Consider the following 17,747-nt stretch of genomic DNA (forward strand, 5'->3'; position numbering starts at 1 on the left):
TCTGTTGACGTAATACTTGAATGGCCCGCTACTATCGTGGGTCTTCGGCAACTGATACCCATTTGGTGTAGGTTGCGCGCTTCACACGGTCCAACTGACTCATTCATCTGAGCAGTAAATTGGGCTGAGGTTTAACCTCGGCAACGACGTACCAAACGGTTGAGCCACCCGCTCAAGGCTAACTTCATTTTCACTTGTCCTTTTCTTAGGCAACAATGTATTCTCACCATACTTTTGACACCACTGATCGTAAAAAGCTTAGTTCTCAAAAGAATAATGGCCTTACGAATCAGATATTTATTTAGCTGCGATGAGATTCGTCTGAATCGCAAGCTCTACCCATTCTGCTTGTCGAAAGACCAAGGGATTGTGTAGTTATTAAAATTAAAAAAAAAAAAACGAACTTTATCCTAAGAAACCCAGTCAGAAAGTTGTTGCTTGTCTCTCCTGAGCCTCCCCTCCCCCCCCCAAAAAAAAACCATGCCTTTCAGTCCAATATTTGCTGATATATTTGAGTTAAAAAAATAACTGAAAAATGAGACGGAAAGAACAGCACATGAAGCGTAGAATGAACTTGTCCGTTAGTTAATGCTGTTCATTTTCATTGATTTTCAAATTCAAAATCTCCGCGAATATTGCACTCAGACATGGAATTTCTTGTTGGCCTCAGGAGAGACAGGGCAACAACTTTTTATTCGATTTTTAGGACAGGGTGACCAAATAAAATGAAAATTTTTATTCTAATACGTAACTATACAGCCCCTTGCAATATGAATGGCGCATCTGAGGTCTACACGTTATTTTGATACTTTTCCCATCTGGAAGTATGATTCTAGGATCAACGGTTCACGAGTTAGCCCAGGATAACTCGCCGCTGATTGGACCGTTTAATATTTTTTTTCTTCTCTTTCTCTTTAAAAAAAAACCTTCTGCGGAGGGCTCATCATCACACCTTACAGTTCAGAATCCCTCCGGCCATTTTCTCTATCCTGCTGCTTTATATGCAGATCTCTTCCTCCACCCCTATGTGATTTTTTCTCCCTGGTCGCGTACCTCTTTGTATGTGCGCAACCGTTAGCACCCCGATATCGCATTTTCACGATAGCGGCAGCACAAGGGCTAACAACTTACACTGACACGACTTTAGTATCGGTCATAACATACAATCATTAAATAAAATAAAAGAAGTCTAAATAAATACATGAAATCCATAAAAACGTTTTCCTCTTGCAATTTATTATCCTTTTAATTGACGAGCTGCAAAATCGACCGAAAATTCACATTAAAAAAGGAAGAAAAGAAAGTTATTTTGGCTGTTTTCTTTCCTAAGTTACACATTTTGCATAAATACTAATACAAAATTATTGGAATGTTTCATTATATATAAAATTGTAAATATTTAACATACAGGAAAAAACCAAGGAAAAAAAACTAATTGAACTAATGACTAGATACAAAAGTACAGAAAAGTAAAAAAAAAGAAAACATAATCGGGTATGGAAGCATATTTGTTCTAAGGGATAAATATTATGAAAAATTTATCATAAATACTGCTGTAATCTTGATCAAGTAAAACTCCAACGAGGAGAAGTATCAAATATCAATGATTTTGCTCTGACATTTGATTCATCAATAAATTAGAAGCAAACCAATATATCTCTCGGAATATATTCTCCAGCAGTTAATATAACATCATGACAACTTGGGGGAAAAATAAACTATCTTGCCGGTCATAAGCCAATATTTTCAGTCTCTATTCAATCCAGGAGTAATTGAGCTCGAAATAAGAGAGTCAATTACAGATGGAGACAAAATATGTAGATACCTTGACAGTATTGAAAATTTCTCACTTTAAAAACAACAAAATAATCAAAATGCCATGTGTGAGAAAATATTATGTTTCATACATCAATTCTTCCAATCTTGTAGGAAGCACCAGTCAGAATATACAACAGAACTTGAAAAATGATTATAATAATTGTTTCAAACACTATTGTAAAGTGGAATCTCTTTATATTATCACCCTCCTACACAGTCAGTTTTTGATAGCCCCACTTATAAACGCTGTTTTAGTTCTCCAACGATGACAGTATAAAGAGGTTACGTTGCATTAGATTTGAGTCAGCATGACTACTGTATGAAAACAAATCAAAGTGAAGTAAGTTTTACACATGACATTAGGTGCACTTTGACTAACAAATAATGTCTGACTAGAGAGTCAGGAAACTAAGAAAAGGCATGGCTAATGTTTTCTCTTACATCATTTGTCAGAAACACACATTTTACTCAGTGCAATTGCATTTACTTAATTATGATCAAGCAAAAGTCATGCAATATTTCACAAATATGTATAACAATTATATTCGTGTATCATTTCATATATGCAATAAATAAAATCGTGCATCACACATGCAGGTACATTTTACTACATTTATATATATACAAGCTCAATTTATACATGTAGTTCTCACACTGAAATTGTTTGAACAAAAATTGATGCAAGTTATCTTATATATAAGCATTTATACTTCCTACAATGAGAATAAATTATTTTTTGGAAAAATAATCTAACTGAATTCAAGATTGTCGAGCAAAAAAAATTAACAAGTTCCCATGAATGCAATCAATCATCAAATCTGCCATAAATAACCTCGTGTAGAAAATATATTTGTCATGTTATATACATTATATAAAGTAAAATATTTCGTATTCATTCATTGGCTCTTTTAAATATTTGCACGAAATTATTTCAAAGGAACATGCAGGGGACACGCATTTAACACAAACACTTCAACAACGCCAATACAAGCTGCCTTAATTGAGAAAAGCAGCTAACTACAAATATTAAATATCAATAAAATTAGCATTAACCCCTACGAAGGAATGAGAAAAAAAATAGTTTTACTAATGTCATAGTCAACAATAATTATTGTTTCAGAAAATAAGTACTTATATAGATGCTGAGAACCGCACACTTCAGTATTTTAAACAGACATCAAAATAATAACAATATTTCAAGGAGATGGCTGACCAGCAGCCAACCTGTGGTGATATGTACGTATTATTTCAAGACTAATGTTTTCCATCACTTAATGACAATTGATGCGCGAAAAAAATCAATGAATGAGATATTTGATAGAAAAAAAACAACATGGGGCCTACTATGAGTATGTGTATATATATCATAGAAACAAATAATGTCCTTAACAGGATCATAACTAGGATTTTGCCACCTCCACAACTTTAAAACGGTGTTTTGTTCCAAACTAAAACTGCCACCCCCTTAAATTTTGCTGCCCCAAGTTCCAACCCTGTCCTTAAATATTCAGGATATCGTGTAAATATCCAATCAATCAAAATGTTACTCTCCAGTATTCATACAAGATAGAAACAACTGTATACAATATGGATATGAATTTCAGAAGAAAAATTCAACTGGATTACATTCAAATGAATCATGGTCCATCAACCATCATCTCTTTGAATGCTGCTACCTGGTGGTCAGCAGGGCGTCTTAAGACCACCATGGGCCCCCAAGCCAAGTGATTTATCTAAGGCCCTATTAGGGAAATTTACATGCACACTCCTTGAAAATTTCAACTAAATCTCATTTTTGTGTGAGGGCCCCACTTCTCTTGTCCCACTTCCTGGGTACCAGGCGGACCCATGTGTTAAGACTGCACTGGTGGTAAATGTCATTGAACATATGAGCTATTAGCTTAGCTATCCATTATAAAGTCCCATTCAGCATATACAGGCAAACCTCTCTTTCTTGAAAACTCTATATCTCCAAAAAGGAAAAATTCCTTGCATTTAATGTACTAAATCAATACATTTTCACCTCTGTCTCGAAGTAATTTTCAAAAACTCTCTATCTCAAAGGCCAAACCCAATGATAGTAAAATGGAAACACTGAAATTCCTTTTCTTTCGCGCAAATCTGCAGAGGTGAAAGAAACTGATTACAAAGGATTATTCGTATTACAGCGCATTGTGTTCATGATATTTCAAAATTTCATTACTAAAAAACACTTGAAGCTAGAAAAGTTCACTATAAACTTGCAGCACCTTGACTGATACCGAAATTATTGCTGAATGTATGGCCGACTCGGGTAACGAAAATGCAGCAGAAGATACTCCAGAAAATTAGAAAAAAGTAACAGTGAAAAATTTTTAAGCACATGCTGTAAAAACGCTGCTCCATTTCCTAGAGGAAACTGAGAAGATAGGGGCCGAAATATTTGCAGTTCTTGCTGCAAATATTTCGGTACAGATGAAATTGTGAAAGCTCAAAGAGCAAAATATATGCGTCAATCTAAGCTTACGGATTATTGTAGCTAAGATATGTAAATAAAATTTAACAAAAAAAATTAAAACGTATTTCAATATATTTGCATACAGTGTGATTGAACATTGATTATGTAACTTAACCGATTATTTTATTAGTATGTAGTAAAATACAGCATGGCATATTTTTAAGTTGTTATCAATTGAATTTTCCTCCAGTTTTGCTGTTTTTTCTTTCTTACTGAAAAAACTCTGTTTCTCGAAAACTCCCTATTTCGATTTTTTTTTTCAGTCCCGTCAGTTTCGAGATAGAGATGTTTGACTGTATATGCTCTAAGGAAGAAAAATTATCTGTGCTTCTGTCTAACGCACTTGCATGGATTGTGAGGGGAAAGTGGTTTGATTTCCAGAAGCCAGTTGAATTTTCTTTCTAAAATTCATCTTAGCATTGTATCCAGTTGTCTATGCTTTATATACAGTCAATTTCATATTTTAGAAAAGTTCAGTTAACTCGTTAACGTCTGCACCTTAATGCACTTTGAATTCCATTTCGATATTAGAATATTTTGTTGCAATTGCACCAATTAATAATATTCCAAGAAAATTTTTAAATACATCAATAGGAAGTATGACACATGACAACAAGTATCCTCAATTGAGAACAGAAAAATATGACCACACATTTAAAAGAAAGTTGAAGGGAAAAGGAATTGAATGGCATGAGGTATTCACATTAAACTGCATAATCTAAATTATCAATTAAACAAAAGAATCACTTGCATGGAAATAATATAATATCTATAATATAAGATGGAAAAAAAGTACCCACGAGATAATAAAATACACTTAGAGTTTATTTCTAAACCATAAATGTGACACCTTGAGAATGTTTTTGATGCCAATCTCTGAGTAGGGATGTCATCCACACATGCTAAAATATACATCTAGCTGCAAGGCTAAAATGTTATACAAAGCCAAATCCCCTGTGTCCTTAAATGAGGACGCTGGGCGGAAACGGGTTAAAATATAAATTTTTATAAAAATTATACATTAAATAAAATTTTTTTTGGTTTGGGAGTGAAAAAATTCCCTTCATGTTGCAAATTACAAAAAACAATCAATGACCACAATTTTCGATTGCAAAGTTCACAAATTTGACTCTTTGTTCATGACTTTAAAATAGTATTATAAATTCAGAAATGTAAAAGTGATTTGAAATGAATGGTATGTTATATACCACTAACGTAACACCAAAAAAGTGCTAGCCAATAAAAATTCTACTGTATGATGAAAGAAGTCTGTCTGTGACCTTTCAGTTAGAAATTCCTTGGAATATGGACTGGGTCACCGTTCAGTTACAATGCATGATGAAAGATACTTTCTTCTCAATCAAAAGTTGAAAGAACTGATTCCTTGAGAGAAAAAAGATTAAATTAAGTACACTGAGAACAGGATTAAACAAACGACCATGGTGTGGTCCAATGTGAAAGAGATGTAAATTTTCTGTTCCTAACATCAGTTGTAAACTAAAGTTTACATGACAAATTAAAAAAAAGCTTTTTGAAGGAATTTGATCAAGCCATTTTAATTCCTGACTAATCTGAAAATCAAAGACTAGTATATGTAATTGAGGAACAAACACTCATATGCACACTTCACTGACTTCCGATGCAAACAAGTACCCTCAAAAAAGTTTTGGGATGAGGCATCCCAAACAGAAAAGCTTTACATGCTGAGAAGGTTAGGTAAGCTGTAGAAACATATACCCCACCTAACATTAGCATCCCTAGTTCGTGTGTAGCCTTTATAAAGGATAAAACAATATTACAAAATACACAAAATAAATGAAGTCTTTACATCAAGTTCCTACAATATCTACTACAGAAAAAGGTGCAGTGAAGACGAAACAGCCTGCTTATACAACTCCTTCCATAGTATGACAAATGCAATAATTCCACAAAGCTACAAAAGGGCAAATTTTATAAAAAAAAAATAAAAAAGGGAATTTTACTTAAAAAAATGAAGCTCGGGTGTGCACAAAAGTTTAGAAAACTTCACAAAAATATTCACATAATTTGAAAAGTAATTCACTAATAAATTAAACAGTTGGTCCATTTCGTAACTGTACAATACCGAAAACTAACAGAAAAAAAAAATTATCACAGTTCCCTTGTAAAAAAAGGGGTGGGGGGGGGGGTTTCTTCCAGGTTTCTTAGGACATCAATCTGACACGATTGCAGGATGAAATTGAAAAAAAAACCGACTAAGCTGCAGACTTGCAACTCTTCTTTTCTCAGGCAGGAAGTTTTTACTGTTATGGATGAACAACATCACACGGACAGTTGTTCCTTCCCTAACCACCACATGTTCAGTGACTAGTTGAATTCGTATCAGGGCTTTGACTCATTTCTGTGGTAGGCGGTTGATCTTCCTTAGCTTCAGTAACGATAGTTGCGGTAGTAAGAACTTCCTTGTGTTCTTTATGACCTACAGTACTGTTGCTCTTGTCGTGACCATGATTTTCTACGTGAATGACTCGACTCGATATACCATATGGTCGCAAGTGATATATGAGGTATTCCAAGACATACATGAGGTTTGGGTGCACATAGTGAAAAGATATTGCTGTATCACTACAGCAGTCCATCCCCTACATGAAAGAACAAAAAAGGTGTTTAGGCAAATCACGTACACACATCGGAAATAATCGAAAATGTAAAACTTCAATATTTCCACCATGTTATGAAGTTTTCAAAGAAAATTTTGAGCACAACATGCAACTTAAAATGACACGTACACCTCAGAGTCCTGTTCACTTAAAGTAGATCCAAATTGAATCTACAGTTGTGATGCTGCTCTGCATTGTCTAAAACGACATGTTGCAGCCTACTCAAGTTAGATATTTCTGAGCATATTCATATGCAAGATTTCCTGGGGGGGGGGGGGTGTCCATCGTTTTCTTTATGGGGCTTTTTCCTGCAAAATAACACTATAATCTCGGCTCGGGAAAAAAGGCGTATACTAATGTTTCTGACAGTCATAGATTCTAAGCGATTTTGAATATTTACTGTCCAACATTGGCCAGATGGATATTTTAGAAGAGCTGTTATACTGTGAGATAATAATTATTAATTATTCAAAGAAACATCTCATTTTTTTCACAGAAACAAATCTTATATAAAAACCATACTTTTATGATCGATTAGGAAATCCCAATTGTGACAAAAAATCGAGGTATTCTTTGTTGATATAAAAATAGTATCATTCCGAGAATTGGAAATTTAATTTATACAGAAGAAAACAGAAAATTCTTAAACGAAATTAAACTCACCTCAGAGACTGGATAATATGTGTACTGCCAGAACCAAGAATCCTTTGGCACGTGTCCGGGTATGAGATGATGTTCAGGAACGAAGGGGAAGAACCTGCCTCTACCGTGAGCGTCCCTCGAGTCACCAGCCATGATGCCGACATTGGCCAAGCACCGTCCGATCTCTACATCCTCGGCTCCATCGTGGCCTTGGTTGCATTTGTCCTTGTCTGGCAAGGCCTGCTCGACAAAACGTCTCAGCGCCTCTTTGCTGAGGATGTATCCGGCACCACCGCTCATATAGCCTTGTTTCACGTAGGGCTTGAACCTGCAGCCGAAATACACTGGCTCTGTAGAGTTGTGGGACAACAGCATGTACCTCAGATTTTCGACTACAACATACGTGTCATCATCAGCCTTCATGAACCAGTCCGCCTCGTCCAGGTGATGTTCGTATACGTAAGCAAAGGCGAGCCTGGTCTTGGCCCATAGGTAGTCCCGGCCTTCTTTTACATCCAGGGCTACCGTGGGCAATTGGGGATCGTATTCCGAGCTCATGAAGAGAAGCACGTTGCAGCGACGACCCCAGGTTGCCTTGACGTGTTTGGCTTTACTCTCATGATTGGCAGGACCAGTCATCACCCAACACAGCACCCGCACTTTCCGAGCCAATTCATCTGCGAGAATGGATTCACCTAGGAATAAAAAATGAATAAATATAGTATTCTTCGTGGTTAATTTGTTTTCATCTCTTTAATAACGTGGTCATTTTGTTTTTTACTTTCACGGAGTTCGATAACATAATAATTTTCGATCGTAATTATTCGTTAACCATAAGTTACACACCAAAAATTGGAGGGTGGAAATAATTTAGGATCGTAATTTTTTCAAACAAAATATTTATTCTCAAGTGATACTGTGATTGTTGGCTGGGTTTGGTTTTTATTGATCTTATTATATTGGGTTGCTTTATTTGATATAGTTTAGATATATATTCGGCATACATGTTTTTTATGGGCATCTTTTTTTAGCCACCTCGTTGGACATTTTATTTGTTGTGGCCTTTGTATTTGTATTTAAAAAAACGCAGGTTTCACTCAAAAACAGCCAGACACATTCGAATAAAAATTATCTTCAACATGATATGCTTCATCACTCTTACTCGCTACAACAATAATGCTTATAATGAAGCTCAAATGAACTTGTAGCGATAAAAAATAAATAAAAAAACAACCAAACTACGGTATAGACGGGAATACACATCGCCCCCTTCTACAGAAATTTTTTTCTTCCATCGTCCTCCAAAAGCAATCTAACCCATAGGATCCTATTTTATACCCGTAGCTTCTACCGCCCCTCCTGGAACATTCCAACGCCCCGGTTGGGAATCACTGGTATAGAGGGTAAATTAAAGCGAATGACTGACGTGAAGTCGAAACGACGAAAGTTCTCAACTCAATTCAATTGTTCTTCACGAAATTGACTTGCCACAAACTGAAAGCTTGGTTAACTCAATTAATATTAATAAGCCGGCAGGAAGTGATGGTCTGACACCAAGAATGATTAAAGTTATCTATAGTCACCATCCATCACTAATAACCCATCTGATTAATAAATCTCTAAATACTGGAATATTTTATAATGTCTAAAAAAGTCGATTGTTACGCCTATATACAAGAAAGGTAATAAAGACGACATGAACAATTACAGACCAATTTCGATTTTACCTATTATGTCGAAATTATTAGAGAAATGGGTAAAACGACAACTTAATAGTTATTTACACGCCATTGCCTACTACTCACATCATCAATTTGGTTTCAGGAAAAAAATGAATACTGAAATCGCTATGAAGCTATTAGATTAATGGACTATATACAAAATAAAATAAATAATAACAAAAAAGTAGCAGCTGTATTTATAGATATCAGTAAAGCGTTTGATACAGTAAACTGGGATATCTTATTGGAAAAACTAAAAAATATTGGAGTAAGAGGGCTCCCGCTCCATTGGTTCAGATCTTTTATAACAAATAGGAAACAGACCGTTAAAATAGGCAATGCGATAAGTCAGGTAAGGGCAATAGATACAGGTGTACCTCAGGGATTGGTCCTGGGCCCAATACTTTTTTCTATTTACATTAACGAAATTCATAATATCAATATTTCCGGTCAACTTCAACTTGTTTCATTCGCAGATGATACCGTTCTGGTATCCTCCGCTGAAACAACTGAAGAACTGATAAAAAATTTGGAAAAAGACATCCATGCAATAAATAAAAGAATTCGAAACCTTTGACTTAGGCTAAATGCTAGCAAAACTAAATCGGTTCTTTTTAATTTAACTAACTTAAGAACACAGACAGATTTAATGAAATTTCATGAATGTAACGACTTTCTTTCAAATCCTATATGTAATTGTTCATACATTGAAAGAGTACAGCATTATAAATATCTTGGAATCATTATTTCATCTAACCTAAACTGGAAAGATCATACTGATCAAGTTGTTAATAAATTACAAGCAATTACAGCAATGACGTATAAATTAAAGGCTATCATCTCACAACAAAGTTTGAAAGAAGTGTTTTTTGCATGGGTGTTCCCACATATTTTATATGGACTACAAGTTTGGGGGGGGGGGGACATATAAAAATTCAATCCATACTATGGATAATCTTTATGATTGTTTGCGACGTGACATTATACAAACTAACAGTTCTTCACAAAATAAAGTATCATTAATCCAATTTAATATACGGCAACTTTATCTGTATAAAGTTTTAGTATTCATCTATAAGAATCCTGATTGGTATCCCAGAGTGAATATACAAAGAAGCACTATGAGATCACAATATTTATATCAAATACCATTACCTAAAAAACAATTTTCAAAAAATCAATATGTTTTCTTGCTCCAAGAATATGTAGAGAATTTGATGATGTTATTAGACAACAGCAATCATTTTATATGTTTAAAAAGGCTATAAAAGATCGTATACTGGAAATAGCAGATAAGGAGCGGTTCGTTTCGTTCGATAGTTAATGAAATTGCAAATGATATAAGGAGTAAAATTTGTTTATATCTTTGTTGTGTAAGAAAATATATCTGTATTTCGACATATCAGACTATAGTTTAACATTTTAAAGTAATATATTTGGTGTGACTTGCCTGCAGCAATTGTAGTAAAATATATCTATGTATGTTGCCAGAAATTCTTTGCGTAATGTATCAACACGACCCATGGAAGGTTTCGACCCTTTGGGTCGAAAAGTGTTTGTTTAATTTTTTTTTGTCTGTTTTGTTCATTGTGCTGTTTGTTCAATAAAAAAAAAAAAGTCAATTGAATACATGATAGTGCGTGCTCTCAGAAATCAACTTTCACCATTGAACGTGCACCAAGTATGTCGAAAAATACTGTAAAAAAAATACTGCCCAAGTATTCAAAGCTTCGATAATAGCATAGACGTATGATAGATTGTTATCTCTAGTCTGTGGATAATAGCGAAGAGTTACAGGTGCCATTTGCGGACGAACCCCACAACGCGAGAATTGCAAAATTGGGTGGAGACACCGATTTTAACGCGCGCGAAGCTAAACTTTCAAACCCAAATCAGTGGCTTACAGAAAGAAAGGGTTAGGAAGATTTTACCCATGCTCAGGGGCGGCGCAAAAATTATGACGTGCAGTTTCCCGTTCCGTATACATCCTGGCGCGTTTTTTTCCGATAGAAGGAAAATCGAAATCTATTTACGACCAACGACGGTTTATGATTGTCTTTATACAACTTATAGCAAGCCATAATTTTGGCCATAAAGTAAAATAAGTCAGGAAAATATTTCCCTTAGTTTTCAGCCAAAATATTCAAAGCTTTGAGATACCAATGCTTAATCATCGACCAAAAAACAATGTCTCCCACCATTTTCGTACGGGAATTTCCTAAAGAAAAGATCAAAACAAAAGTTTTTACAATACAATATATTAATCATCAAAGCTTGAAAAACTCAAGTTTATAAGCAACGGGTAAAAACACACACAATGTATTTTTCCTTTAACTTCCATATGAAGAAGTGATCTTTAATGTTTTCAGCTAACGTATCTTTAAATAGCGTGAACATACACAATAAATGCATTTTGGTGAAACTAATCAAATTATTTGAAAAATTTGTATGTTAAATGAATAATTTATTGGAAAACAACTATACAAAACTAAAATGAGCTATATTTGTCCCCAGTTTTTCCTATTTTGATGAAAGATACATACAAATATTTATAAGTAAGCATTTTGGGATATGTCGACGGTATGTGAGAAAACAAAATAAAGACTAAAATAATCGAACCAAATGACAATTTTTTTTGGCCTTTTTAACAATTAAAATTTTAGCAGTAAATACTGATGGATTTAAAAATGGTTGCTTAGTTCTCAAATAGGTATAGGTCATAAGAAACGAATGTGTAAAATTTGGAGTAAATTGAATGGAATTTGGTTCGCAAGGGACATTTTCAACATCAGTTTATGACGAAAAACAAACACGGAGAAAATTAGAAATGAAGATATTAACGGTATTTCCCGTAGACAACCATGATTTTTTAATTATAGAAATCGCAGTAGAAAAACAACTAACAAACAGATTTTAATGCGGTTTGTTGCAAAATATTTTACACAAATTTCGCTGTTTTTTGTACAATAAAAACATTTCATCATTTCCATGATTGACATAGATGAAAGCATTTTATTCATGAGATACATTTCCCGCCTATAATGAACGTTTTTTCATAAAATTGGGAAGTATATCCATTGGTTCGCTCGTTACCGGTATGAAGCTGTGAATATCATTGTTCTGTGGCGTTCATGTTCAAATTAAAAAAAAAGCAGTGACTTATTTGAAGGGCATGCAATCAATTTCACTGTAATTCAATGTATAATTTGGTATTAAAAATTTCTTGCTCACACAAGAGCTTTAAAATAATAATGAGTTTTAATTATGCATTCTTAATATTTCTTTTTTTTTTTTCTCCTTTTTTTGTCAGCAATGTGTTATAATTTATGAATTTTTTGTTGTTTTCGAATTACTGAATTTGTAGTCTTATAAGTAGCAGTTTTTATTTTGTTCAAATGTTATGCCAAAGATGTTATAGGCAGTAATTTCCTTTATCATTGCATGCATAGATTCTAGTTCCTCGAAAGCATCTGACTGCAAGTAATAGGAAAATCAAGCTCTATGAAGAGAAGGTGAAACAGAAAACAAGTACATTCATAACCCTTAACAATTAGTAACCCACAAGTCAATTTACAGTTCCGTTCCAGCTTCTTTTCATTTTAGCAAATGAATTGATAGCATATTTTGCAGCAAAAAACGCCCCGGTTAAGTTTGTAAGAAGAGAAAGGGTTAACCAGCTTGCACACGCGATTAATATTTGCCGAGGTCTAACCGCTTGAGTCCTGGCTATGGCATGAGGTTATTCCTAATGAACCATGCGTTACTTTTCCTCGATTTTATAAAATGATCATTGATCACGTGGTTCGTCAATCATCACTTAGTTTGATTGCCATCATATCGTTTCCATTTCAGCATTTAGGGCGATGATTACGATGTTCCCAGAAAGAAGAAACGATACCTAGAAACCTAGATGTTATTTTAGAAATTGGCGGAAATCGACGGTCACACTGATATAGACATCACTATCAGCTTCTTTTCTTCAACAGAAAAGGTGAGTTGCAACATTTTCTCGAGGAGGCGGTTACGGATCGTTGAGACAGAAGTAGAGATTTTTCTTTACTAACGATTTTTTTTTTCCTTTGCTCTTCGACTTCCTCATTTTTCCGTCCGTAATAAAGTATTGGAGAAAGTGGCTCAGGACGTTACAGCCAAAAGACATTTCATCTATTTATCGCTACGTGTGAGTACACATATAAAAAAAAGTTTCACGTACTAGAAGGAAATAAAGCAAAGACGCAGAAAAAATTGCGCGTCCAGAGAGACATTTAGACTTGTCATTTCTCTTGGTGGCGTGCGTAGCGTGAATTGATTCAGATGAGATAACCTACTTGGAATGTCATCAAAACCAATTGTTGTAATTGCAGAAGAATGTGCACACGTTTGAATTATTGTCTTATCACCGAATAGAAACACATTTCTTACTATTACGAAATACTTCTTTCAAAAAATATAAGTATAGTGAAGATCATACATGATACTAAAACGGAACTTGGTCCTTATTCAGCTATTCCGCCATTTTCTAATTAGATAAAACTTTTTTCCCCTTGAATGAATTGAGCGATTCTGATAAAAAGGAGAAAGTGACTATATCGGTGGCTCTTAACTTTTTTCAGCCGCGCGACCCAAAATCACCAACAAGATCAGTTTCGCGACCCATAGGACTACTACTAAACCAGACGTACACCCACTTCATCCATATTCCTCTGCGGAACTTCTAACGAATTGGTACATGTTGGAATGTGCGTGCCCGTGTTGTGAACCGAACGTAAAGTTTGTTTCTGTGTTATGCTTGTTATGTGTAGTGCTGCCATCTGTCATCAACTTTTCTAACCATGAGTGAAGTGTAATGATTGAAGATTTTATCGTTGTAGGCCGGCCTACTGCTCTCTCTAGTGAGATTTTTTAACAGGGAGATCGGCTCACATTAGCTCCTCGAGTCGGGAACCACAGAAAACCAACTTCAGTCGACCACCACTATGGCGACGGTGGAGTTTGAACCCGGGTCCCCACAATGCGAGTCCGTCACTATGATCACTACAGCGGCCGATCCATGGGACTGTTTCTTTTCCGAAATTAGTGAAACCAGTGATGCAATATGTGCATTTATAACAGGACTGGATATCTACGATCCATCTGGGCAGCCCTAGTGAATCAAGTTTAGGTCGTAACAGATTAATTTGATTTGAAAACAAAAACTTTTAATTGTTTCGAGAAAAACAGCAAATAGCTACAATTTTTTTGACGGGCGCATTCCTCGAGGCTAAAACAAGCCGACCGCATTTCGCGCGATATCGGTCCGAAAACGCTTATCACTTCTCTAGTACTTACACGGCAGCAATATCCGACGATGAAATGATCACGCAATCCAATTGCTTTAATGATTTACTTGAAGATTCTAGTACGGAATGGAGGGTCAAGGATTTCTTAACCAAATGAATCAAGTTCCTTCCCTTTTCGTAACTAACCTACCATACCATCGACTTCATTTTCCAAACTCACTCCCGAAATTTCAATCTCACGTATGATGGATAACCTTGAATCAAAAAACAACTTGGGAAAGAAATATTTCTGAGTATATGTTACATCAAGGTACTGCTTGATACCAGAAGACTAATACAACAAATGTTTTTTTTTTAATTCTAGCACATCGAATTTCAACTCGGGTTCTTAGCGACACACCGGTAATAGGTTACCGATATTATCTCCGACATTATACAGCTATCACTAATACGATGTAATCTAATACATATTGTGATTAAAACCTATATCAGGGCTGCACAACTCTTCAAAAATTCAAATGCCCGGTTGAGTACGTGACTTGAAATAATGCATGCCCTAGAAATATTATTATTTGATAAACTTATTTCATTGTAAAAATCATTTTTCATTTTTTAAAAACAATGTACAAAATAGCTTCCTGTAATAGTAGTTATTCAAATAATCTTCAAAAAAAAATGAAAACACAAATTTTTAACATAAATCATCATCTGAATCTGTTTTATCATTGCTGTGACAGCAATCACATGTGATGAAAACCAGCAGTTTCTCCAATATTATTTGTCTCAACACCTTTTATCAGAAATATTTTTCCTTAATCCCCCCCCCCCCTCCGTTAAAATATCTTATTACATTCAGGATCTAATTTATCAATTTTCGGAGAATCGATGCTGTTCTTCTTCTTTCATAAAATTAATGCGGTCACTAATTGAAAACCTAAAGTCAGTCAGTTATAATTTTCCGCACTGTTAGTGCTTGAAAAAGAAGTCGTTAAGTTATTTTGATGCTGGTTTTTCGAGAAACGTTATATACGTTACTGTATTATACCATATCTTGACAAATCGAAATTTTTCGTTTAAAAATTATGCATCAGCCAAATTCTTTCAGGAGCCAAATACTTTTTCCTCTTGAGAACAAATCGCGCCAAAATAATTATTTCCCCACAATTTCCACGGGACACGGTGACCTCTTTCCATGTTGGTTGATATGCTGAAATACAGTATATTCCTAAATTTTTGCTTTTCCCTCAGACTCTAACATAGTAATCACACATAGAAAACTTTAGGCACCATTCCAATCTTTTTAGTCGACATGAGATTTGTCAAGCTCTACATTACGATGAGTATTATTACTTAAACGTATTATTGAGATTTTAATTATTTTTTTTAATTCCAGACACAACTAGCTTGTGGCATGAGCAAGCCGACTGAAACTCGGTGCGCAAAAAAGTGATTCGACAAATTCATTTAGAAAGCGTGATTTCCAGTAGCTATTTTCTGATAAACATCCAAGAATCACGTCAGTGCATTAATGATTATGATAAAAACCAATGGATGAACAATGCATACGTGCCTTATTTCACAAAGCCGGAATTTGTTCGAAATTCAAGAGCTGGAATTTATTTCACATTTATATGAAGTAAAATAATTCTTATTCGATATGCTGTAACTATCTAAAACTATACAAATAATGACATGGGAACCACATCATCACATAAATAGAACACAGTACTGGTAGAAGTACATCAACCATTCGAATGCCACATGATCATTTCCCTTTCCCAGTAGGACACTAAATTAAACAGGAGAGAGAGGGAAAAAAGGGTAATTAACTGCCAGTTGGCGTTCGAATAGGAAAACCCATCTTTTTTTTTTTTAATACATATGAAAACCCAGAACAGGAAGCAGCATATATTGCAGATATTTTTCTTTTATATACAGGAAGCTCACATTAATTTGGGGAAGAGAGATTGGAAATACATAAAGAGAGAAGCGTAGAAGATAACCATGCAAGCAACGTATCTAAAAGGAAAAGAAGCAAACACCAAACTGCGTGCGTTGATATAGAATTATGAATTGAAATAAATGTATGCAGAACAACCAAACAACCAACATAAATGATGAGTTCGTGATCCGATATAAAGATAAATCCTATTCAAACAATAACGAGTATTTAAATACTTAAAACTAAATTGAGGAGGAGTGGGGGAGATAGAAGCAAGAAAGAACTCTGTGATGTAACAAAAACACTGACTAATTTCCTGTTAATTCATGAAATATGCGTAATTTACAGAGCTATCATATTGGCATATGATGTCCTGAATAAATAAATCATCGCATTAAATAACAAAAACTCTTGATATTGGAATAATATTGTAGAGATATAATTTAATTCAAGTTTCCAACATGAAAAAAAAACCTCTATCCCGACGTAGAATAAAAATTTAATAACGATTCTGCAATTTTTTCCCCGAATTCGATAAATGGAAGCGGGAAAACACTGCGAGTAGAATTCCTTAATTCTATATTTTGCTTTAACGGAAATAAAACCTGGTAAAACGTTCCTTTATAAAATTTATATATATAAGGCCATATTTTATAATCCCCCCCCCCCCATACACTCACATTAAACCATTAGAATTCTCTGGCGATATTGATTGTGCCTGTGAAGTGTTTCTTTTCCAGACTATTCCAGGAAGCCGAGCTAAAGGTGGCCAAAAACTGAGAACACACTGTTGATGATACGCCCAGACAGAATTTTGGATAAAGATTACTGAAAATGGAAAAGTTTGAAATAGCAGCTCTTTGAAGATGGAGGGAAAAAAGAAATTACGCTGTATAGTTACCGTATATAAGAACTTTAAGCACTTCCCATACTAATGCAAGTATATTCTGAATGGCATTCATGTACGATTACAAATCTTTAAATGAACAAAATTATCATGACCAGTGTTCCCTCAAAGAAAGGGGTCCTAGTTTTCCGGGAGTTCGCGAGTTTGGATAAGAAAACAATCAACTATCGTTGTTTTTACAATGATAACCACCATGTTGATTACGTCTTTCATGTGTGTCCAAAAATTTTGTCTCCAAAAACTTTTTTTTTCTTCGTCGGAACCTTAAAAAATCCACCCGTCACCTCAGGCATCTCCAAACC

At 34.8% G+C, this 17,747-nt stretch overlaps 1 protein-coding gene across 1 annotated transcript in view; it reads right to left on the reverse strand.

Moving 5' to 3' along the window:
* Nucleotides 1-1,215: 1,215 nt before the first annotated feature.
* LOC149088212 (glycoprotein-N-acetylgalactosamine 3-beta-galactosyltransferase 1-like) overlaps nt 1,216-17,747 on the reverse strand; it is a 49,595-nt gene continuing 33,063 nt past the window's right edge. Inside the window, exons 3-4 of the mRNA XM_089245562.1 lie at nt 7,618-8,291; nt 1,216-6,936 (exon numbers count right to left, since the gene is read on the reverse strand). Of these exons, the coding sequence (XP_089101688.1) occupies nt 6,655-6,936; nt 7,618-8,291 (956 nt within the window). The 3' untranslated portion in view covers nt 1,216-6,654. The remainder of the gene's footprint in view (nt 6,937-7,617; nt 8,292-17,747) is intronic.

The sequence above is a fragment of the Pholcus phalangioides genome, unplaced genomic scaffold (assembly GCF_987345545.1).
Source record: "Pholcus phalangioides strain wild (caught in Gottingen) unplaced genomic scaffold, Ppha-v1.0 ptg000003l_1, whole genome shotgun sequence".
In the NCBI taxonomy this organism is placed as follows: domain Eukaryota; kingdom Metazoa; phylum Arthropoda; class Arachnida; order Araneae; family Pholcidae; genus Pholcus; species Pholcus phalangioides.